Source organism: Chionomys nivalis, chromosome 13 (genome assembly GCF_950005125.1).
Source record: "Chionomys nivalis chromosome 13, mChiNiv1.1, whole genome shotgun sequence".
NCBI classification, from domain to species: domain Eukaryota; kingdom Metazoa; phylum Chordata; class Mammalia; order Rodentia; family Cricetidae; genus Chionomys; species Chionomys nivalis.
The window spans coordinates 68,460,592-68,484,335 of NC_080098.1; the positions used below are offsets into that span (position 1 = coordinate 68,460,592).

At 42.1% G+C, this 23,744-nt stretch overlaps 1 protein-coding gene across 2 annotated transcripts in view; it reads left to right on the plus strand.

Moving 5' to 3' along the window:
• Positions 1 to 23,744, plus strand: part of Faf2 (Fas associated factor family member 2) — a 44,207-nt gene that overhangs the window by 4,478 nt on the left and 15,985 nt on the right. The window contains exons 2-4 of one of the 2 annotated variants that reach the window (XM_057787859.1): positions 14,076 to 14,144; positions 18,673 to 18,807; positions 23,347 to 23,423. In XM_057787859.1, the coding sequence (XP_057643842.1) occupies positions 14,076 to 14,144; positions 18,673 to 18,807; positions 23,347 to 23,423 (281 nt within the window). The remainder of the gene's footprint in view (positions 1 to 14,075; positions 14,145 to 18,672; positions 18,808 to 23,346; positions 23,424 to 23,744) is intronic. The other variant, XM_057787860.1, reaches the window with a different exon arrangement.

The window sequence follows — 23,744 nt, forward strand, 5'->3', positions numbered from 1 at the left end:
GAGTACGTGATAATTTTCATTCGTCCACTTAACAAAAAGTAATAGTGATCTATTTTTGTGATTTCTCTCTTCATCTAACCGTGGCCAAGGAAGCTGCTAGTGAGGTTTACTCTCTTGGGTGAGTTCTCACATTGAATGTGTGTGTGTGTGTGTGTTTGGAGAAATGGGAACCCTGTATTATCTGATGTACAGTATCCATTTTCTTTTTTTCTTTTTCTTTTTTTTTAAAGATTTATTATGTACACAGTGTTCAGCCTCCATGTACAGCTGCAGGCCAGAAGAGGGCGCCAGATCTCATTACAGATGGTTGTGAACCACCATGTGGGTTGCTGGGAATTGAACTCAGGACCTCTGGAAGAGCAGTCAGTGCTCTTAACCTCTGAGCCATCTCTCCAGCCCCCACTCTTCAGCTCTTAGCATTCCTTCTGGAAGCTCCTTCTGCAGTGTTCCTTGAGCCCTGTGGGGGAGTTGATATGAATGTCCTATTTAGAGCTGAGCACTCAATAGTCAATTATTCTCGGCCCTTTGACAGTTATGGGTCTCTGTATGAACTGCTGCCCATTTCAGAAAGAAGCTTCCCTGGCCAGGGCTGAGAGCTGCACCAATCTATAGATATAAACAGACATTTAAAGGCAGTTGGACAGCATGCCATTTAGTGGAACGACAGTAGTAGGGTCTCTGCTCGAGTGAGTGATCTGAAGCGGGCTTTGGGCAGATTTGCAGTACCAGGGATGGCCTTCCTCCTGTGGGGTAGGTCTCAGACCCAATTAGGAAGTAGTTGGATACCGTCAAACAGTCATGCCTCTATTGCATCAATGGTCATACCTTGCCTGCCTAGCAAGTTAGCATTGTAGCACACAAAGTTTAGCACTGAGTTAAGACCACTCCACCCACCCCACCCCGCAGTGGCCTGCATAGCATCTTCTGGCACCAGGGATAGGCAATAAGGAGGATGTTTTCTGACGACAATCCAGTTTCATTTCTCTGTCCTGTAATCAAAGTGTGTTGTGTTTTTGGCAATAGGATCTTGCTATCTAGTTTTGGTGGGCAACAAAAAACAACTACCTGTAGCTCTAGTTCCTTGGTTGTGAGCAGCCTGATGTGGCTACTGGGAACTGAATTTTGGATCTCTGCAAGAGCAGTGTATATGATCTTAACTGTGAAACTATCTCTTCTCCTCCCCCTCCCCCTTTAATTTAATTTTATTTTTTTAGCTTGCTTAATAAACTAGTGAGTTTCCATAAGGACTTTGCATACATCCTTAGTTTTGTTTAGCCCTCCTCCACTCCACCCTTACCTCCCCATTTTCTTTTTGGGATAGGTCTCACAATATAGTCCAGATCATCTTTGAACTCATCCTGCCTCTGCCTCCAGTGAACTGGGATTATAGGCGTGCACCACCACATTTAACTTGTTGTATGGACGTCTCTGTTTTTTTTGTTGTTGTTGTTTTTTGTTTTTGTTTGGTTTTTTGAGATGGTTTCTCTGTGTAGTTGTGGTTGTCCTGGAACTCACTTTGTAGACCAATCTGGCCTCAAACTCACAGAGATCCACCTGTCTCTGCCTCCCTGAGTGCTGGGATTAAAGGTGTGCACCACCACCACCTGGCTTGTTTTGTTTTATTTTTGAGTCTGGGCATCTGTCTGCCTCTGCCTTCGAAACTTGATTTACGCCAGGCGGTGGTGGCCCACGCCTTTAATCCCAGCACTTGGGAGGCAGAGGCAGGTGAATCTCTGTGAGTTTGAGACCAGCCTAGTCTACAAGAGCTAGTTCCAGGACAGGCTCCAAAGCCACAGAGAAACCCTGTCTCGAAAAACCAAAAAAAAAAAAAAGAAAGAAAGAAACTTGATTAATTTACTTTTACTTAAAAAAAACAAAACAAATCTACCAAACAATGTATGGAATATTCTAGACAGTATGCATGTCATCAAATAAAACGTTGGGGATTGTTTATCTTCATGTCCCTTTTCCTTTTATATATACAAATACTTAATTTAGAAACAATCTTACCTTACTGTTCACTAATTGTAAGAGATAGCCTCTTTTCTGAGGTCTAGTTCTTAACTATTTTTTAATAAATGTTCTTTAGATCTTTTTAAATTTTACTTTATGTGTATGAGTGTTTTGCTCACGTGCGTGTCTCACTCTTGTATTTTGGAACTGGAGTGATAAATAATTGTGGATGCTGCAAATCCACACCAGGTCCTCTGCGAGAACAAGTGCTCTTAGTAGATAAGGCACCGCTCCAGCCCAGTTTGTTTTTCTCTCTAATTGTGTGTACATGTCATTGCACACTTTTCTTTTCCTGCATGTGTGTGGAGGTCTGAGATTGATTGATCCTGGGAATCATTATCAGTTGCTGTTATACCTAACTCCTTGTTGCAGGGTCCCTCAGTGAAACTCACAGCTCAATGATAAGGCTGGTCTTGCTATGCTGCTTGCTCTGGGAGTCCTTGTCTATGCTTTCTGGGGCTAGAACTACCTAGAACTACAAGTGACCTCTGTGTCCACTTTATGTAGGTTTCTGGGGATCCAAGATCCAAGTTGCATGACAGTGCTTTAACTGTGGCACTGTCTCCCCAGTTCAAGTATAGTTTTTAAAAATACACACCTCGGGGCTGGAGAGATGGCTCAGTGCCTGTTCTTCCAAAGGTCCTGAGTTCAATTCCCAGCAACCACATGGTGGCTCCCAACCATCTGTAATGGGGTGTGCCCTCTTCTGGCCTGAAGGCATACACACAGACAGAATATTGTATACATAATAAATAATAAATAAATAAATATTAAAAAAAATAAAAATAAAAATACACCCCTCTTTTTTAAAGTTTACGGGGACAAGTTACCAGGTAAAAATTGTTATTCAGTTAGTTTTAGACAGAATAACTAAATGACATGAGGGAAGTGACTGAGGTAAGGGATTATACACTGATTGTTTGCCAGATGTTTAAGGTTGCATTCTTCTTAAAATAAATACAATATGCTTTGCTAGAAAAGTCCAAGAATGCCAGTGGGCTTGTTCTGTTGATCAGAAGATTGCTGCCTGGGTGTGTGTGCTTGTTAAGATGAAGTACAACAATGTTTGGGATGTTTGATTTCTTCAATGGGCTTGCAGTTAACTGGCTGGTTATAGTTCCCATTCTCATTGGGCGAAAGAGTGTCTTTCTCTTACAGGGACATGTGTGTACTGTGACAGTCAGCAGTGTGTAAATGATTCTTTTGAGGACTGATTCTGGAATAAGGCTGCCTGGATTCAAGTTCTACCTTCTCCAGTTACTAACCTTCAGCTCTGGGCAAGTTATCATTTAATTTGTCTCTGTGACATAGTTTCTTTGTGGACTAATATATCCATCTCACAGGGTTGCTTTAATATTTAAATGTTAATATAGTTGAAGTACTGGCAAATATTAAATACCTGAATGTTAAGCATTATTTTTAATTTATTAATCAATTTGAGACAAGGTCTTGGCATATTATAGAGTAGCTGGCTGACGTGGAACTTGGCTATCTATACTATATTGGCCTGGACTTAGAGAGAACCACCTGCTACCACCTCCCAGTGCTGCGTGTGCCACATGACATGGACAATCATGTCTCTATCACACACATACACACACCCCGTTACCACAAGTAATGCTGCAGTGTATCCTTGTGTACACAGCCATAGTCGCAGGCACTGGATACAGTAGCACAGTCAGCACAGTGCTAGTCCTGCTGGCACCCCATCCTCCCTCCTCCCTCCTGGGAAGAGACTGCTGGAGTCAGCAAATGAAACGTGAGGAACGTTGGGTGTTTAGCACAATGGAGAAATTTGGGAACTTGGAGGGAGGGCTTTCACTTAAGGGAATTTCTCACTTGGGTAAAAGTCCCTAGACTGTGAAGAGCTTTGCGGCTATTGTATGCTGAGGATTGTGACTTGCCCGAAATGAATTTAGCCAGAGGCCTTATAGGCAGGTGCCTGAGGTGGGCTGCTATCAGGAGTTCCCACTGGCCCCAAATTCTAAAGTTGCTCAAGTTCCTTATATAAAACGGTAGTGTTTGTATATAATCTAAACACACCTTATATACTCTATAATATAATAATAAATGTTACAGAGATAGTTGTATTGTTTAAGAAATAACGAGCCAAAAATGTTTACATGTACATGTTTGGTTTTTTTTTTTCTTTTTTGGGGGAGGTGCAGTGTTGGGGGTCAGCCCAGGGCTTCACATCCTTAGCCCCTCACTGAAGTTGGTATTTTCTTTGGATTGCCAACCAGCTCCCAAGTGAAGACAGACTTATTATCAATTGTGAACGCTTGGCCTTAGCTTCTGCTTGTCCCACTAGTGCTTATAGCTTAACTTAACCTGTTTCTGTTCATCTATGTTTGGCCTTGGGGCTTTTTTCCTCTCATTCTGTGTGTCCTACTTTCCTTTCCTGCTTCCTCTGTCTGGCTGTTCCTGGTGTCTCTTTTCTTTCTTCCCTGGAGCCTAAATTTCTTTTCCTGCTTACTCTCCCTGCCCAGAAGTTCTGCCTACACCTCCTCCCTCACTATTGGCCATTCAGCTTTTTATTAGACCAATCAGATGCCTTAGGCAGGCAATATAAAATGGCAACACATCTTTATTTAGTTAAACAAATATTCTGCAACACCTCACTCCTGTAACAAGGCCTTGCTTTGTAGCCTAGGGTGGCTTCTAGCTGGCAGAATTTCTGCTTCTGCCTCCCAGGCACGGATTGCTGGGATTATAGGCACATGCCATTATATCTGACTCCTAAATGTTTTGATCTAATTGAACTTGTGGACACAGAATACAGACTATATTAGAATAATTATGTAAATAGTAAAAATCCCATTACAGCAATAGAGTTGGAGATAGTGATAGAGATCTGTGATCTAAAATTTTGGAGAATTAGAGACAATGATTTGGAGTAAACAACAGTTTATGGAAGGGAATTGACTAATGTTCTGATTACATCTTGAGATTTAAAAGTATAATATGATATTGCTTGAACATTATTAAATTTACTTTGACCAAGGTTCCAGTTAAACAAATGAGGTAAGTTCTGTTGTTGGTTAGTTGACCAGGCTCCATAGGTGACTTAGCCAACTGTAATTGAGGTTTGACCTGGAGTCTAGCTCTGATCCTGCTCGCTCGTCACTGGCACCGCTTTTCTGGCTCCTATTTATTTGTTTTAAACTGCGGGCAAGTAGGGCTGTTAGAAATAGCTATGTGGCAAGTTGGGTTTTGGTGTTTTGGGTGGTGTTCTTTTCCTTCCAATGCTGAATAGAGAAGCAGGGGCTTAAACATTCCAGGCAAGTGCTCCATCGCTGAGCTACCCTACCCCTGTGTGGCAGTTTAAAGACAGAAAATACAGCAGAGTTCTAATCCTACATGTGAAGTTCCTGAAGATAGACTTATAAGGAGAGGAGAAGAGAATAACAAAGAACACCGTTGTCTCATTTCCACGTCCACAGGGTAGAGAAAATGTGGGAGAAAGGCTCCAAGGAACGAGTATCCTGGGGATAAGGAAAGTTTAGTTAGACCAGGAAGGTGAAGAAAATATTCAGACAAGTCAAGGATAAAAGAGGATGTTGCTACCCTAGAGAGGCTGAGACTGTACCATGCATCAGTACATTTTGTTCTACAACAGAATACTCAAGATGGGTTTTTATAAGGAACAAAGATTTGTTTCTTACAGTCCTAAGGGTTGAGAAGTCCAAGTTTGTAAGACCTATACTACCTGGAGCCTGTACATTGTGTCATCCTATGGCATAACACGGTGCCCATGGAGGTCAGAAGAGGGCATTGGATCCTCTGAAAACTGGAGTTACAGGATTGAGAGCTGCCATGTGTTTGTGGGTAATGGAGCTCAGGTCCTCTGCGAGAACAGTGAGGGCTTTTAACTGCTGAGCCATTCCTCCAGCCTCTTAAGCGCATTTTGCATTAGAGGCAAGCATGAACTGTAGGGACTGAAGTAGAGTGTTATTATTTAAAGCGATGTGTTTGACTGTCAAGTTGACAAAAGATGGACTTGTGATTCTTACTGTTTATGATCAGTTTGACTATATTTGGGATCACCTAGGAAATGCACCTCCAAAGTTTGTCCTTGAGGCATTTCCAGGGAGGTTTAACTGAGAAGGAAAGATTCATAGCACGGGTCCCAGGCTGAATGAAAAGAGAGAGAGGAAGCCAGCTGCACATCAGTTTATCTCTCCTGACTACCGATGCAATGTGACTTCTTTGCCATGATGGGCTGTGTCCCCTCAAACCATGAGACACATTAAACTCCCTTGTTTTCTTGTCTGGTGTTTGGTCACAGCAACAAGAAGGTAACACAAAGGTGTAGCTGATACTTGTTGCATGTATAGAATTAAACCCAGTTTTAGGATTAAAAGTATTCATTATTAAATATTAATGTTTTGGATCAGGAGAGATGGTAAGAACACTGATGCCTTCCAGAAGACCTGGGTTTAATTCCCAGCACCCATAAGGTAGCTCACAGCCATCTGTCCCTAGGGATTTGAGACCTTCTTATAGCCCTTGTGGGCCTTGCATAGACATGGTGCACAGACAGGCATGCAATCAAAACACCTGTATACTTAAAGGTTAAAAATTTTTTTCACTTTAATTTTAAAAGCTTATTTTGAAACACATAGAAGCATATTTTTGCAGAAGCAGAGGTTGAAAGTAGGGAAGGCTAGGCTCTGGGGTTACTTTTGATTCTGAGCGGAAGACCCATATTTAGAAGAATTGGACCAAGATCACTGTGCTTTTGCTTTTCATTTTGATAAAATACCTAAAATGAAAGGATGCTAGAGTAGGAATTAAGCGAAAGATAATTTTGACTTTCCCCAAAATGGTCTGCAGCACTTGCATCCTAAGCAAGTCCAGGCCCATCTCCCCACACTTACAATGCTTTTATGCTACATCTTTGCCATCTCAAACTGCTGAGTTGATCTACACTCTGAGCGCAGAGATAGGTCTCTTTTTGTTGATGTGTTTTTTGTTTGTTTTGTTCTGTTTTTCGAGATGGGGTTTCTCTGTGTAACAGTCCTTGGCTGTCCTGGAACTTGCTCTGTAGACCCAGCTGGCCTTGAACTCATTGAGATCCACCTGTGTCTGCTGCCACCACCACTGGGCTCATATAGTATTTTTAAGTAGATTCAAATATTTGTCTGATACATTTGGATTCAACTAAATATATTTAAGAAGCCACTATGAATACATACAGTTAGTTGTCTCTTGATTGACATTTGGCATTTGGCTTAACATCTAAAGGACTAACTGGTGATTTCCAATCTGATTCAAAAAAAAAAAAAAGGGATGTTAATGGTGGGTTTTTGTTGTTTGTTTTTGTTTTTTTATTTATTTATTTATTTTGAGGCACAATCTTACTGTATTACTATATAGCTGGCTTAGAATTCAAGAGATCTGCCTGCCTCTGTCTTCTGAGTTCTGGGATTAAAGGTGTGTGCCATCATGACTGGCTAATAGTGTTCTTTTTAAAAAAGGTTTTTTAGTCAGGCAGTGGTTTAGTCCAGCACTCAGGAGGCAGAGGCAGAGCAGTTAAGTGGCTCAGCAGTTAAGAACACTTTCTTGTTGTTATTGTTGTTTTTGTTTTGTTTTGTTTTTGAGACAGGGTTTCTCTGTGTAACAGTGCTAACTGTCCTGGAACTTGTTCTGTAGAACAGGCTGGTCTTGAACTCAGAGATCTACCTGTCTCTGCCTTTGTTGAGATTAAAGGCTTTCCCTACCACCACTCAGCCAAATTTTATTTTCAATTAACATTTAAATTTTTTTTTTAAATATTTATTTATTATGTATACAATATTCTTTCTACATGTATGCCTGCAGGCCAGAAGAGGGCACCAGACCTCATTACAGATGGTTGTGAGCCACCATGTGGTTGCCGGGAATTGAACTCAGGACCTTTGGAAGAGCAGTCAGTGCTCTTAACCGCTGAGCCATCTCTCCAGCCCAACATTTAAATTTTTTGAATTAAGAATTGGGAACTTGTTTTCAAACATGAGAATCTAATACTAGGAGACACTGTTGCATAAGAGAACCTGGACATTGGAAGTTGGTTCTAGCTTTCACTACTATCAAGGACTGTTGACCAGCCAGTGACCTTTGGATACTTGGCTTTCTCATTGCTAAAAATGAGGGCTTTCACGTACACAGTGCTTACTTATCATCTAATGTCCGTGCTTAGTAAATGGGAATTGCTGCTGTTTAATTTAGGAGATGAGAATTAAATGTAGACAATAGATCTCTTAGGAGTTTTAGTTACAGCTCAGCCTAGTAGCCATCACTTTAAATTACAAGTAAGCAAACCTGCCTTGTCTGGTGGGAAGGAGAAAACCAAGGTTACCTGGTTTTGGTTGTTGTTGTTGTAGTAGTTTGTTTTGTTTGCCAAGTTTTACTCTTGGAATAGCTTAAAATATAAGCTTTTAGTAAGCCAGTTGGAGCATAGACACTTAGATGTCTGCTGAGTGTGTTATTACAACACTTGCGATGTGGAAAGCGAAACAGGAAGGCCAGGTGATTTCTCAATCCAATCCAAATAGTTCATTAAGACACCTGGTTAAATTGTTACACGCTCAGCCTGTTGTGATTTCCTCCTTGAATTAAACTCTAAGAGCTAGATCAGCGATCATAAGTATTTGTTTTCCAAGTGATCAGCATCCCTTTAACTTCTGGCTAGATAGAAGTTAGCATAGGGTTAGATGGAGGAAAGAAGTTCACACTCTTCTAATGTCCCTCTACACAGTACTTCTGATTGGAATGCAGGAGGGTTCCCAACAATAAATATCTCTCTCTAATGCTGTCATTGGTTACACTAGACTAGACTGACCTTAAACTCAGAGATCCACCTGCCTCTATCTTGTGAGTGTTGGGATTAAAGGTATGAATGCTGCTGCTGCCACCGCTGCCACTACAGGGCTGAGTCATTCATTTTCTAAAGAATGACTTTACACTGCAAGCAGGGCTGAGGGTATAGTGAGCCTGTGTGAGGTCCTGGATTCAACCCCCCAACACTAAAAAAAATTGCTTTAAAAAACAAAAATGATAGGTTGGACTGGAGAAATGGTTCAGCGGTTAAGGGCACTTGCTTCTCTTCTAGAAGACCTGAGTTTAGTTCCTAGCCGTTTGTCACTTCCTTCCAGGGAATCTGACACCCTCTTCTGTCCATCACACAATGGAGTCTACAGACACATGCACATAAACAAAAATAAATCTTTTTAGAAGATTAAATTATAATCTGTTGAGTTTTAAATAAATTTACTTTGAAAGGAACTGGAAATCTCTGAAGCTATTAAGTCTAGCATTACTTATTTCTGTTTCACTTCTGTGATGGTTTTCTTGACTGTCATCTTGATGAGCTTTAGAATCACCATGGAACCAGATTTCTGGGCTTGTATGTGAGGGTTTATCTAGATTGCGTTAATTATCATGGGAAGGCCTGCCCTAGAAGTGACCAGCACCATCCTGTGGGTTGGAGTCTGGCTGGATAAGGAGAAGGACCGGTGAGCAGGAGAGTTCATCTTCCTCTCTGCTTTCTGGTAGTGCTTGCCATGTGATGAGTAGCTGCTTGACACTGATCTCTCCACGTCCCTGCCATGATGGACTGCACCATCAAACTGTGGGTCACGACATGCATGATAATAGCCAAGCTTGTTTCTGCCAAGACAGCACATGTGGTATCAAAACCAAGGGGTCTCTTCCGGGAAAACTCTCCTTCCCTCTGGCATTGGAAAATTCTTTTTGACAGTGAATGGGAATAAGGTAACTTTTGACTTGCTCCGGAAACCAGCTTTACCGTGTAAACTGAAATAGTCTTTATGAAGACTTCATATTGGCTTTGGAAATATCCCTCAAGATTTTAGAATGGGCCGGGCGATGGTGGCGCACACCTTTAATCCCAGCACTCGGGAGGCAGAGGCAGGCAGATCTCTGTGAGTTCGAGACCAGCCTGGTCTACAGAGCTAGTTCCAGGACAGGCTCCAAAGTCACAGAGAAACCTTGTCTCGAAAAGCCAAAAAAAAAAAAAAAAAAAAAAAAAAAATTTAGAATGTGCATATTCCTAAAGGGGAAAAAAAGCAGAAAGCTTGTCAAGGTCAGGGGTTCTCAACCTTCTTAATGCTGCAACACTTTGATAATAGTTCTTCATGTTATGGTGACCCCCAACTATAAAATTATTATTATTTTTTAATATTTATTTGTTTATTTATTATGTATACAATATTCTGTCTGCATGTATGCCTACAGGCCAGAAGAGGGCACCAGACCTCATTACAGATGGTTGTGAGCCACCATATGGTTGCTGGAAATTGAACTCTGGCCCTTTGGAAGACGAGGCAATGCTCTTAACCACTGAGCCATCTCTCTAGCCCCCCTATAAAATTATTTTTGTTGCTACTTCATAACTGTAATCTTGCTGCTGTTGTGAATTGTAATGTAAATATCTGTGTTTTCTGATGGTCTCAGGTGACCCTGTGAGAGGGTCATTTGACACACAGGGTGAGAGCTGATGATCAAAATGTTTGTGATCGGGTCTCACAGTGTAGCCAAAGTTGTCCTAGAATTCACCCAGTGGCCTAGTCTGGCCCTAAATTTGCAATCTTAAACCACTATGCCCAGATTTTGTTTTGTTTGTTTGCATTGGGTTGGTTACCCCCCTCCTCAGACAGGTTTCTCTGTGTAACCCTGACTGTACTGGAATTCACTCTGTAGACAAGAGCTACCTTTGAACTCACAGAGTTCCACCTGTTTCTGCCTCCCCAATGCTGGGATTAAAAGCATGTGCCACCATTGCCAGCTGTGCCACCTGGTTTTTATATTTTGTACGAGGCAGGCACTCTACTGAGCTGCATGCCCAGCCCCAGAATAATTTTAAATGGTGTACATAGGCACATATAATCGTTATACCCACAGCATTTAGATGAAGGGGGGTTGCTTTTTGTTTTTTGTTTGTTTTGTTTTGTTTCGAGACAGGGTCTAGCTGTGTAGCCCTAGCTGTCCTGGAACAATAGACCAGGCTGGCCTTGAACTCAGAGATCCACCTGCCTCTGCCTCCTGGGTGCTGGGATTAAAGGCGTGTTCTACTATGCCCAGCTCAGCATTCAGAATCGAAAGCTTTGGAGTTAGTGATTCTCAGTAGTTTTGCAGTAGAATCTAGTGGAAACTCCCCATCTCTACAGTAAAACAACCAGAGGAAGGCGCTATGGGAGTTCAAGGCCATCTTGGTCTACAAAGTGAGCTACAGGTCAGACAAGACTACAAAGACTGGGGCTGGAGAGATGGCTCAGAGGTTAAGAGCATTGCCTGCTCTTCCAAAGGTCCTGAGTTCAATTCCCAGCAACCACATGGTGGCTCACAACCATCTGTAATGAGGTCTGGTGCCCTCTTCTGGCCTGCAGGTGTACACGCAGACAGAATATTGTATACACAATAAATACATTTGAAAAAAAAAAAGACTACAAAGACTGCCCATAAATAAGTAAGTAAGTAAGTAAGTAAGTAAATGCATGTAAGTAAATAAATAAATAAGCAGCCTGGCAGTGGTCTCACACATCTTTAACCCCAGCACTCAGGAGGCAGAGACAGATGGATCTCTGAGTTTGAGGCTAGGCTGGTCTACAGAGTGAGTTCTAGGACAGCTGGACCCACCTCATAAATAAATGAATGAGTGAGTGAATGAATGAATGAAGCCTTTGCCTATGCTTCACCTTCAGAGAATTTGATTAAATTCTCTGGAGGTCTAGGCATCTGTAGGCTTAAAAAGTCTCTTGAGTTTTGGGAATGTGGTCTAGCGGTACAGCCTTGTCTTCTTCTTCTTTTTTTTTTAATATTTATTTATTATGTATACAATATCCTGTCTGTATGCCTGGAGGCCAGAAGAGGCACCAGATCTCATTACAGATGGTTGTGATCCACCATGTGGTTGCTGGGAATTGAACTCAGGACCTTTGGAAGAGCAGGCAATGCTCTTAACCGCTGAGCCATCTCTCCAGCCCACAGTCTTGTCTCTTGAGTTCTTTCCCCAGCATAACACAAAAAATGCTTCTTAAAGGTGGGTAAGACTGAGAAAACTGCTCTTAGATGACCCTGCTATGCCTGCTTTGTTTGCCAACTTGCAAGCTCATCCTAGGGTGATCCCAGGGTCTTGAGCTTACTAAGGCGGTGCTCTACCACTGACCTACATTGCCAGCCCTTTTACTTTTAAATACACTTAGATTTATACAAAATTACACTGATAATACATAAAATTCCCATGTTCCCTACACTCAGTGTTTACTGTTTAACAGTCTTAATGTGGTATATTTATCACAGTTAACTATAATTACATATTTAAAAGATTTAATTTGGACATGGTGTGGTGGTGCACACCTTTAATCCCAGCACTTGGGAGGCAGAGATAGGTGGATCTCTCCTGGTTGGCAGAGTAAGTTTAGGACAATCAGGACTACACAAAGAAACCTTGTCTCAAAAAAAAATAAGATTTCATTTGTGTGCACACAAATATAATATTATTATTAGAAACATGTTTCACTTTGTAGACCAGGCTGGCCTTGAACTCACAGAAATTTACTTGCCTCTGCCTCCAGAGGCAGAGATTAAAGGTGTGCACTACTGTGCCTGGCTTGTATATATACTTTTTAAAGATTATTTTTGTTTTTGATAATGTGTAGGTGCATGTGAGTGTAAGTATCCATGGAGGGCAGAGGCATTGAATCTCCCTAAAGCTGGCTGGAGTTACAGATGATTGCCACCTTTATGGGTCCTGGGAGCTGAACTGAGGTTCTCTGCAAGAGCAGTAAATGCTTCCTAACCATTTAGCCATTGCTTCTGCCCGAGGGGAAAATGTCTGTATTTTAAGATTTGTGTGTGTGTGTGTGTGTGTGTGTGAGTGTGTGTGAGAGAGAGAGAGAGAGAGAGAGAGAGAGAGAGAGAGAGAGAGAGAGAAGGGGGGGGCAGGCTTGTTAGATAGCCCAGGCGATCCTCAGACATAATTTCTTAGGCCAGTGAAGCTATTATACTAGGTATTTCAGATGGTTGTGATGAGATGGCTCAGGTGGCTATAATGCCTGCTGCACAAGCATGAGAATCTGAGTTCAGATCCCGAACTCCATAGTAAAAGCCAGAGGGTGGCTTTTAATGTAACCCCTGTAACTGCAGTGCTGGGGGAGCCTCGCAACCTGTGCACTTCAAGGTCATTGAGACTTGTCTTAAAAAATAAAGGTAAAAGGAATGAACAAAGTTTTGGAGTTTCGTTTGTTACATTTGGAAAGGGGACTGGAGAGGTGACGGGTTAGAAGCACTGCCTGCTTTCCCAGAGGAGCCAAGTTAGATTCCCAGCACCACATGATGGCTCCACTGTTTCCAGCCTCCAAGGGCACAGTTGCACATGTATTGCACAAAATGCAGGCAGAACACTCAAACACACAGAAGTCCGGAAAGGATATCTAGTCCAGATTAAATCCAGATTAAACATTGTACATAAAGGAAACTAAATTCTAGAATTAAACATTTTGTTCTTGGGTACAGAGTACACAGTCAAGGCAAGAAACTTTGTTTTGACTTATCATTCTGGTTGAGATAAATCACTGTCTCTGTGCTTGCATTAATTAGGAATTCTACCTTACCTCATCTTTATGGTCCTCTGAAGTAAAGCATCTGTTGACTGAAAGAAAGGTCTACGAAGAGGGGGGATGTGGCTTCTGTATGTAGCGTGTTGAAGGGCTTACCACTGTGGGACTTTCAGGCATGTGATGTGCATATGAACTGCTGCGTATTGGATCCCTGAAGGGAAGTAGTGAGAAAGGAGCCTAGAAAGCCAGGTATGCTCCCTGTACAGAGGCACTTTCTGGTGCTCCGTGGTCCATGGGTACATAGGCTCACGTCCTTGTATGTGCGGGGCAAACATGTTACTAAATGGTCTGTCTCAGCAGCATCCCTTGTGGCCAACAGTGACCCTTCTTCCTACACCTTCCAGGTGCTAGTACATGCATGTGCTGCCATACCTGGTTTCTGCATGCTAAACTAGACAAGCACTCTGCCCCATAGTAACCTGTGCTTCACCTTCCCTTCAGGATCTGACTGGCATAGAGTCCATGGAGCAGTGTCGCCTTGCTTTGGAGCAGCATAACTGGAATATGGAGGTATGGGCACCCACTCCTCCCTACTTCAAAACAGTCCCCCTTCTCCCCATAGGAGGGTCTGCTGGTGTTTATTTTGATATTAGAAGTATAGCTTCTTTGTATTTAAAATACACACATAGAAACTATGAAAATAATTCCATTCATGTATTGCCTCTCCTTATGTCATCCTGGCAGCAAGTGCTCTCTCCACCATGCCTATGAGATTCATTATACTTCTTTTTTGAAGACAGGGTTGTTTGTTTTGTTTTGTTTTTCTTCAAGACAGGGTTTTTCTGTAGCTTTGGAGCCTGTCCTAGAACTCACTCTGTAGACCAGGCTGGCCTTGAACTCACAGGTATCCTCCTGCCTTTGCTTCCTGAATGTGTGTGGGGGAGTTAAAGACATGTGCCACCCCACCCCCACCTTTATATTCTTGATGCTAGGCTGTGGTGGCGCACACCTTTGATCCCAGCAATTGGGAGGTAGAGGTCAGTGGATCTGAGTTTGAGACCAGCCTGGTCCACCAAGCAAATTCCAGGATGGCCAGGACTACACAGAGAAACCCTGTCTCAAAATAAAGAAGAAGATTCATAAGAAATAGATATCTGCTTACTACTTCTAGCATATTAGCAGCTTATATATACTGGCTAAAAGAGATCCTCTCAAACAGAATGGAAAGCACTGCAGGATGACATGGAGGTCATTGCTGACTTCAGCATGCACACGAGCATGTACACACACACAAAAGTTTTATTTTTTTTCTTTGGCATAATTTTGTTTATCCTTTTCATATTAGTCATTTAGGTATCTGGGTCTTTTTAATAATTTTCTGTTGACATCATAACAATAAAGATACTTTAAGGGCTGGAGAGATGGCTCAGAGGTTAAGAGCACTGATTGTTCTTCCAGAGGTTCTGAGTTTAATTCCCAGCAACCGCATGGTGGCTCACAACCATCTGTAAGGAAATCTGGTGCCCTCTTCTGGCCTGTAGGCATACATGCAGACAGAATACTGTAAATAAATAAATCTTGAAGAAAAGTATACTTGGGGGAGGGATAAAGAGGCATGGTGACACCTAGATACCAACACTGGGGAGGCTAAGGCAGGAGGATCAGTTCAAGCTCTGTTTGTCTCAGAGAGAGGGAGGGAAGGAGGAAGAAAATAGGGCAGTCCTGTACCTCCCATCCAACTCCTAACCCTGAAGTGTTCTGTAATACAGCTTCAAATTTCTGCTCCTCAGATGTGAATAAAACAGTTTGTGAGTTGCTTGCATGTCCTATCTTGTTCCCTATTTCCTTCTTTCCTAGGGGTAACCGCTGTTGACAGGTATGTGCTCTCCAAAGAGTGAATATTTTGTGAGCTAAAGATTTACACCCTTTTTTTTTTTTATTCCTGCTTATTTGGTGAGATTACTTTGTATAGCTTAAATGTGGCTGGAAAGATTTACTTCCTAATGGTACTCTCTATCTTTTTCCAATTACAGAAATAAAATATGTCTATAAAGGTTTAAATACAAAATTCTTACGCTTTCTAGAAAAAGCACAGTGCTTTAGTGTGTGTCTTCCAGACTTTGTTCTGTATGTAATTCTGTTTTACCTTCTCCCACATGAGTCCTGGTGATCAAACCCAGAAAAGTGAAGGTTGGCAGCAAGCTCTTTTACTTACTGGCTTAGTTAGAGTTTCTGCTGCTGTGATAAAAATACCATCAGCAAAGCAATTTGGAAGAAAAAAATCACTTTGCTCTACAGTGGCACATCACAGTCTATCACTGAGGGAAGTGGACCGAGAACTCAAGGCCAAACTGAGGTAGAGGCTGTGAAGGGGTGCTGCTCACTGGCTTGCTCCTCATTACTTGCTCTGCCTGCTTTCCTATATTATCCAGGACCACCTACCCAGGGGGTGAGTGAGTTGGGCCCACCCACATCAATCATTAATCAAGAAAATGCACCTCAGACTTGTCTCATGGAGGCGTTTTCTCAATAGAGGTTCCCTTTTCACAGATGACCCTAGCTTGAATCAAGTTGATAAAAAGCGAATTAAGATATCCACTGAGCCAACTTTGCCAGACTGGAAAGGTTATTTTTTTCCCACTGAGTGTGATTTGACTGCCTGGAATTAGTCAAACAAAAGGTTAAATCCAGGTCTCAAGCTTAGAAGTCAGTGCAGCCCTCACAAAGACCACTCTTTCTTCAACACTAGCTGTGAGTTCAAAGGCATTTTACAGTGACCTTCAGGCTTGATGTTCACTAGAGACACACTGGAAAGGTTCCATACTCCTCATAATAGTTTCTGATAAGATACTAGCTAAGAGACTTGGAATAGGGTCTCAAAGGTTTCCCACATAAGAAATGTGTGCATCCATCTTCTGTGAAATCAGAATGCACACCTTCCTTGTACATATACATGCCTTAGCGAAGTGTCCAAATTGGGTTTTGGTTTTTTAGGGTTTTTTTCTTGTGGTTTTGTTGAGGTGGGTTTTTTGTTTGTTTGTTTGCTTTTTGATTTGTTGGTTTTTTGTTTTGGTTTGTTTTTGTTTTTTGAGACAGGGCATCTCTAGCTTTGGAACCTGTCCAGAACTAGCTCTTGTAGACCAGGCTGGCCTCGAACTCACAGAGATCTGCCTGCCTCTGTCTCCAGAGTGCTGGGATTAAAGGCGTGTGCCACAGCCACCCGACTTTGGGGGTTTGTTTTTGGCTTTGTCTTGGTTTTTGGTTTTTTTTGTTTGGTTGGTTTGGGTTGTTTTTTTTTTTTTTTTTTTTAATCTAGACATAATTGATTTGATTGGCTGCCCATATGGTCGAATGCAGCCTCCAAGTTGACAAACACCCAGTTATCCAAAGTACCAACCCTAAGTCACACAGCTGGTCTCTGGCATTGTCACATTTTCCCCTAAGGCTGTTAGGTGGAGCTAGCCCACTGATAGTAACAAAGGGGGTACTCCCATCAGTCTGAGTAGAGCATTGAGGGGGAACCAGATATCTCTGTGTGTGGCCAATTTGTCACAAAACTGGGACAGAAAACTGTTTTCAGAGACAAGATTTAGAGAATGAAAGTTCGTTTTGTTTTGTTTTTAAAAAAGCCTAAATATGCCGGGCGGTGGTGGCGCACGCCTTTAATCCCAGCACTCGGGAGGCAGAGGCAGGCGGATCTCTGTAAGTTTGAGGCCAGCCTGGTCTACAAGAGCTAGTTCCAGGACAGGCACCAAAGCTACAGAGAAACCCTGTCTCGAAAAACAAAAAACAAACAAAGCCTAAATATTCAGATTTTTTTCCTTGGTGATTTTGTTTTGTTCTGTTTTTGAGACAGAGTCTCTAGCCACAGCTAGACTCATTCTCCCTACATAGCCCAAGATGACCACAAACTTTTGATCCCCTTCTCCACCTCCTGAGTTCTGGAATTAAAACAGTGATTTCTGCCTCATACATGTAAGCAAACACTCAGTCAGCTGGGCTCCATCCCAAGCCCTAAATATTCAGATTTTCAGATTAAGCTGACCCTCCTTTCAAATTCCTCCCACTTTGGAGACTTTCTCACCTTTTTTTTTTTTTTTTTTTTTTTTTTTGGTTTTTCGAGACAGGGTTTCTCTGTAGTTTTTGGAGCCTGTCCTGGAACTAGCTCTGTAGACCAGGCTGGTCTCGAACTCCCAGAGATCCGCCTGCCTCTGCCTCCCGAGTGCTGGGATTAAAGGCGTGCGCCACCACCGCCCGGCTTCTCACTTTTTTTTAAGCATCCTTTTCTTTTCTTTTCTTTTCTTTTTTTTTTTTTTTTTTTTGGTTTTTCAAGACAGGGTTTCTCTGTAGCTTTGGTGCCTGTCCCGGAACTAGCTCTTGTAGACCAGGCTGGCCTCGAACTCCCAGAGATCTGCCTGCCTTTGCCTCCCGAGTGCTAGGATTAAAGGCATGCGCCACCACCACCCGGCGTTAAGCATCCTTTTCTTAATAAAAATTCCAAGCATTAAGTTTCCTTCAATTTTGCACATAAAGAATCTAAAGCTTATGTTTATTGATATTCATGGAAGACCCACCCTTTCCTGGATAGAGACCAAAGAGGAGGGAATGTGGTCATGGTGGGAGATATGGATGGGGAGGGGAGACTGCAGCCAGGATGTAAAATAAACAGATGAATTTAAAAGAAAACATCTAAAGCGTGTAAGTTAGTCTCTTTCTGGGCTGTGGAGCTGCAGAGTATATACTCTTTGCTAATACTATCAGATACTAACAATCGGTGCTGTCCACACTGTATTCTGTGTACTGTTTTTCCTGGGATAGTAGGTAAAACACATTATAGTTCAGCCCTTCTGAATAACACATATTAATAGTAATGATGTGCTTGCTATGTAAATGTGGCTTCAAGACAAGTTGCCTGTAACACCATGTGAGAATTCTTATTGTCCCATAGCATAGCAGGATAAAGGTCCCTTGGCATGTATTCCATCAAGTGACCTTCATGTAATGTTCACCCTTTTTTTGAGTCACCAAGCAGTAGTTTCCTCTTGGGTGGATTTGAGCATTACTGACATTCTGTATTCTTTTCTGTTTTCCGTCTCAGGCTGCAGTCCAAGACAGACTGAATGAGCAAGAGGGTGTACCGAGTGTTTTCAATCCACCTCCATCCCGACCCCTACAGGTTAATACAGCTGATCACAGGATCTACAGCTATGTTGTCTCAAGACCACAACCAAGGGCAAGTTTTGTAGCTAGAATATCCCCCCCTCTTTTTTTTTTTTTTTTTTAAATGATTTCACCCATTTGGTTTTGTTATCTTTGTGTGATAGAGCAAAAGAAATATTGACAGTCTAAACTTGTTAGCTATGGGCCCTTGGCAGACTTACTGGGTTCATCAGTTTCTCTGGATTTTTTTATAGGAACTATTTTTCTGTTCTTTACTTGTTTGAGTAGCTTCCTTTTGAAATGTTTGCTGCAGCCTGAATAGAGCTGCTCCTGAGCCTGTGTCTGTGCCCACATGCCTACAGGAGCCCATGGAAGCCTAAAGAGGCTCTGCATTCCTGGGAACTGGAGATGGGCTGTTGTGAGCCACCATGTGGGTGTTGGGAACCAAACCTGGGTCCTTTGTAAGAGCAGTAAGAGCTCTTGACTACTGAGTCATCTCTTCAGTCCCGTTGTCTCTATCTCTGTCTCTCTGTCTCTGTCTCTCTCTCTCTTTCTCTCCCTCCCTCCTTCCCTCCCTCCCTCTCTCTGTCTCTTTCTTTCTCTCTATCTCTCCCTTTATGTGTGTGTGTGTGTTTTGTTTGGAGACATGATTTTACTCTGTAGCTCAGACTGTTGACTCAGTATAGCCCAGGCTGGACTAGAAATCATTAATTATATAGCCTCATGTGGACAGGAGCTCACTAAATAACCCAGACTGATTGGCAGCTCACTGTAGCCCAGGCTGAATTGGAACTCACTGTGTAGGACAGGCTGCCGCAAACCTTGGACATTCTTCCTGCCTTGGCCTTCCTTTGCATTCTGGAATTGTTGCATCAACAACCTACCATAGCTTGGCAACTTCCCACCATTAAATTAAAATCTGATAACTTGTGACTTGAGTTTACTTGACTTCAGCTACTTTTAAGGAAGTGCTTGGAATCCTTGGTAATTCTGTGCCATTGTTTTGAAATTGATCCTGAAGGACTGGGAGCAAAGAGGTGGTTCACTTAGGTTTCTTGGGCGTTTCAAAATGCTCCAGTTGACTGCCACTAAGATGTGTAGAGGTTAAGAAAAAACTCATTTACTATTCAGTTCCTCCTTTCCTAATCTCTACTAGAGGTTTTTTTTCTGTCCTGCCCCATCCAGCAGCCATTTCCAAATAATCACCCAGAGGCTTAATAATAATTATAAATATTTGGCCAATGGCTCAGGTTTATTACTAGCTAGCTCTTACATTTAAATCAACCCATTTCTATTATTCTAAGTATTGCCACGTGAATGTGGCATTACCTCATTTTCTATAAGTCTTTCTTCCTTGGCAGCTGACTGGCATCTCCTGTATCTCTGCTTGGATTTTCTGCCTGACTCTGTCCTGCTTTGACATAGACCAAAGCAGCTTTATTTATCAACCAATGAGAGCAACACACATTCACAGCATAGGGCACGACATCCCACAGCAGGCCCCTTTCCATTCATTCCCTCCCTCTTTCATTCTTTCCCTGCCTTCCTTTCCTTCACTGCCTGTGCCTTTCCTCCCCTCCCTTTCCTTTTTTTTTTTTTTTATAAACATTGTTTTATTGCATTTTATTTTGTGTACGTGAAGGTCAGAGGACAGCTTGCAAAGTCAGTTCTCTCCTTCCACTGTGGGTCACAAAGATCCAACTCAGGTCGTCAGGCTTCGCTGCAGGTACCTGCCTGTTGATCCCTCCTTCCTTCCTTCCTTCCTTCCTTCCTTCCTTCCTTCCTTCCTTCCTTCCTTCCTTCCTTCCTTCCTTCCTTCCTTCCTTCCTTCCTTCCTGCCTTCTTCCTGCCTGCCTGCCTGCCTTTTTTTTTTTTTTTTTTTTTTTTTGGTTTTTCGAGACAGGGTTTCTCGTTTCTTGGTAGCTTTGGAGCCTGTCCTGGAACTAGCTCTTGTAGACCAGGCTGGCCTTGAACTCACAGAGATCCGCCTGCCTCTGCCTCCCGAGTGCTGGGATTAAAGGTGTGCGCCACCACCGCCCGGCTTCCTCCCTCCCTTCCTTTTTGGTGTTTTTTTGTTTTGTCTTGTCTTGTTTCGAGACAGGGTTTCTCTTTTGCTTTGGAGCCTGTCCTAGAACTCACGCTGTGGACCAGGCTGACCTCAAACTCACAAAGATCCACCTGTCTTTGCTTCTTGAGTGCTGGGATTAAAGGCGTGTACCACCCCTGCTCTGCCTCACTTTTTTTTTTTTTTTTTTTTTTTTTTTTTGGTTTTTCTTTTCTTGGTTTTTCGAGACAGGGTTTCTCTGTAGCTTTGGTGCCTCTCCCAGAACTAGCTCTTGTAGCTCACTTCCTTTTTGAGGGAGGATCTCACCATGTAGTCCAAGTTATCATCAAACTCTGAATCCTTTCATCTTAGCTTTCCTATTTACAGTTCAATTTCTCATGGTCTGCTAAGGGAATTAGATACATAACTGATCATGAACTCCAGAGAACTTTCTGGAGCTTATCCTTCTTATCCTTCAGTGATGACACTCACCCCCTTGAACATGCATTTAGAATTAAAAAAAAAAACAAAAGAACAAAACAAAAATAATAAACCTTTTTAAACACTTCAATTTTAGAGCAATTAATATTACTCCATTATTATACTTTTGTATGTGTGTGTATGGAGTACTTAATGTTTCAAAAATTACTTTAGATGGTGCTGCATGCCTGTAATCCTAGCCCTTGGGAGGCTGAGGTAGGAGGATCTCTAGTTCAAGGACTGCCTACCTCTATTTATGAGTCATTGTCTCAGAGGGAAAAAATACTACACTACTGAGATGGCTCAGCAGTCAAGAGCAGTTGGCTGCTCTTCCAGAGGACTTAGGTTGGATTTCTTCACCCACATGGTAACTCACAACTGTCTGTAGCTCTAGTCCCAGGGTATCCAGTGCCCTCTTCCAGCCTCCACAAGTCCCCGGCACACAACAAAAGATTACTGAGGCAGGAGGATCACAAGCTTTGAGGCCAGCCTGAGCAATGTAGTACAACTATGTTTCCAGATAAATGTGAAGTTTAATTTATACTTTTCCATAGAGGATACCCTTGCAAAGTCTTCAGTAGATCCCCCAAACTCCCAGTACTTCTGAGCCTGATTATTTCATGCTTTTTCCATCTTCTTCAAGCATTTGCTGTCACTTTTGCTGTTCAAGGTGCAGCAGCAAAGCCACCAAAGACTTCTCTTCTTTCACAGTTTTATGAATTAAAGATTGGTTGTTATTGTAGATCTTAGCAACTGCACCATATGGTTCCGTGGCTTCAGTCTCACCTTTTCACTGAAGCCGATCACTTCATGGCTCCCTTTGCTGTATCAGTTCCAGCATCATCACTTTGGGGCCATTTTGTTGTCATTTTGAGGCAGGGTCTTGCTATATAGCCCTACCTGCCCTTGCTGTGTACACCAAAGATCCACCTGCCTCTGCCTCTCCAGTGCAGGCATTTAAAGTGTGCACCACCATGCCTAGCAGAGGCCACTTTTTAAGTAAAATAAAGATTACTTGAACACAAGTACATCCTGACACATGTAACCAGGGTGGCTCCTAAGAGACTGATAGGCAGGTGTCATGTGTAGATCACGATGAAGAGACTTCCTGAGGGGACTGGACAGGGTGGCTGCACTGTTACCACACTGCTCAATTTGCAGTTTAAAACTTAGAAAGTATTTAGTTTTTGAATTTTCCTTTAATATTTTCAGACCCCGGTTGTCTAAGGGTAACTGAAACTACAGAAAACAAAGCCATAGATAAAGGGAAGACTAAATTAGATGAGCCCTCAGATCTCCTAGGTAAAGATACCCGCTTGAAATACTAGCATTCAACTGCCTGAAGCAGGCCAGCCTGGGCTACATAGTGAGTTCTGGGATAGCCAGGAATACATAGAGACACCCTGTTCCAAAACAAACAAACAAACAAACAAAAAACCCAGAACAACAACAAAAACCCTTCCAGATTTCCTAGAACAATATATAACTCAAGGAGTAGTTCTCTATATACCCCGTGTTTCCTCAGCTTGAACTGGCCCCACCTTGTGATTGACCCTGATCCCTGTTCAGTTTATATCTCACTCCGATGATTACACAGGACATGTTAATACAGTCTGACAGTAAGCCCTGCCTGTGTATAACAGCAATAAGATAAGATTAACTAGTGTTATTACAAAGATTAGTAGCTATAAGGATTTGCCCTTGTGGTAATAGACTTATTGTTGTATACAAATGTCCAAAGTAATTATCTCTCTTGATATTTCTGTGTGCCATATATTGATGTTTAAATATAAGATGGAAAGGATGAATCTTGTTGTGTGGGGAGAAACTTGAAGTTGACAGTTATGTATAAGTAAGTAGTTGCTGGAGAATGTTATGGAGATTAAAGACAGAAATTCTGTGGAAGAAACAAAAGTCTTAGGTGAAAAGCAGTAGCATTTAAGGATGAGATTGCCAGGAAGAGGACACTGTGTTATTGAGAGAGGGTCACCATAGTGGGGAGAGGGGCATGGAAATATGAACTAGCCATTTTCTGAAGTATTGGACATGAAGAGAATGGGGTCTCTAACTTTGTTTTTGGAATTTCAGGGGCTGCTTGGATGGGGTTATTACTTGATAATGCTTCCATTCCGGTTTACCTATTACACGATACTTGATATATTTAGGTATGTACCTCTGTGTTTATATGCTACTAGCCACAGTCTAGGCTTTGAAGTCTAGTCTAAGGCCCACTTAGACTAGAGTAAGCTTGATGCTCAATCATTTTTGACTAGCCAGTTTGTTTTCAGATTAAATATTCTTCCTACACTTTTTTTATAGTAAAAAAAATGTTTTAAATTGTTGCATAGTGGAAGGTATTATAAATCACTTTAAATTATCCTGGCTATTGTTTGTAAGAATCAAATCAATCTGCCTGTGTTTGTTGGTCTTTTCCCTCCCCCACCATGTTTGTCACCGCTACATTCCTGAGTTAATCGCCATGCCCG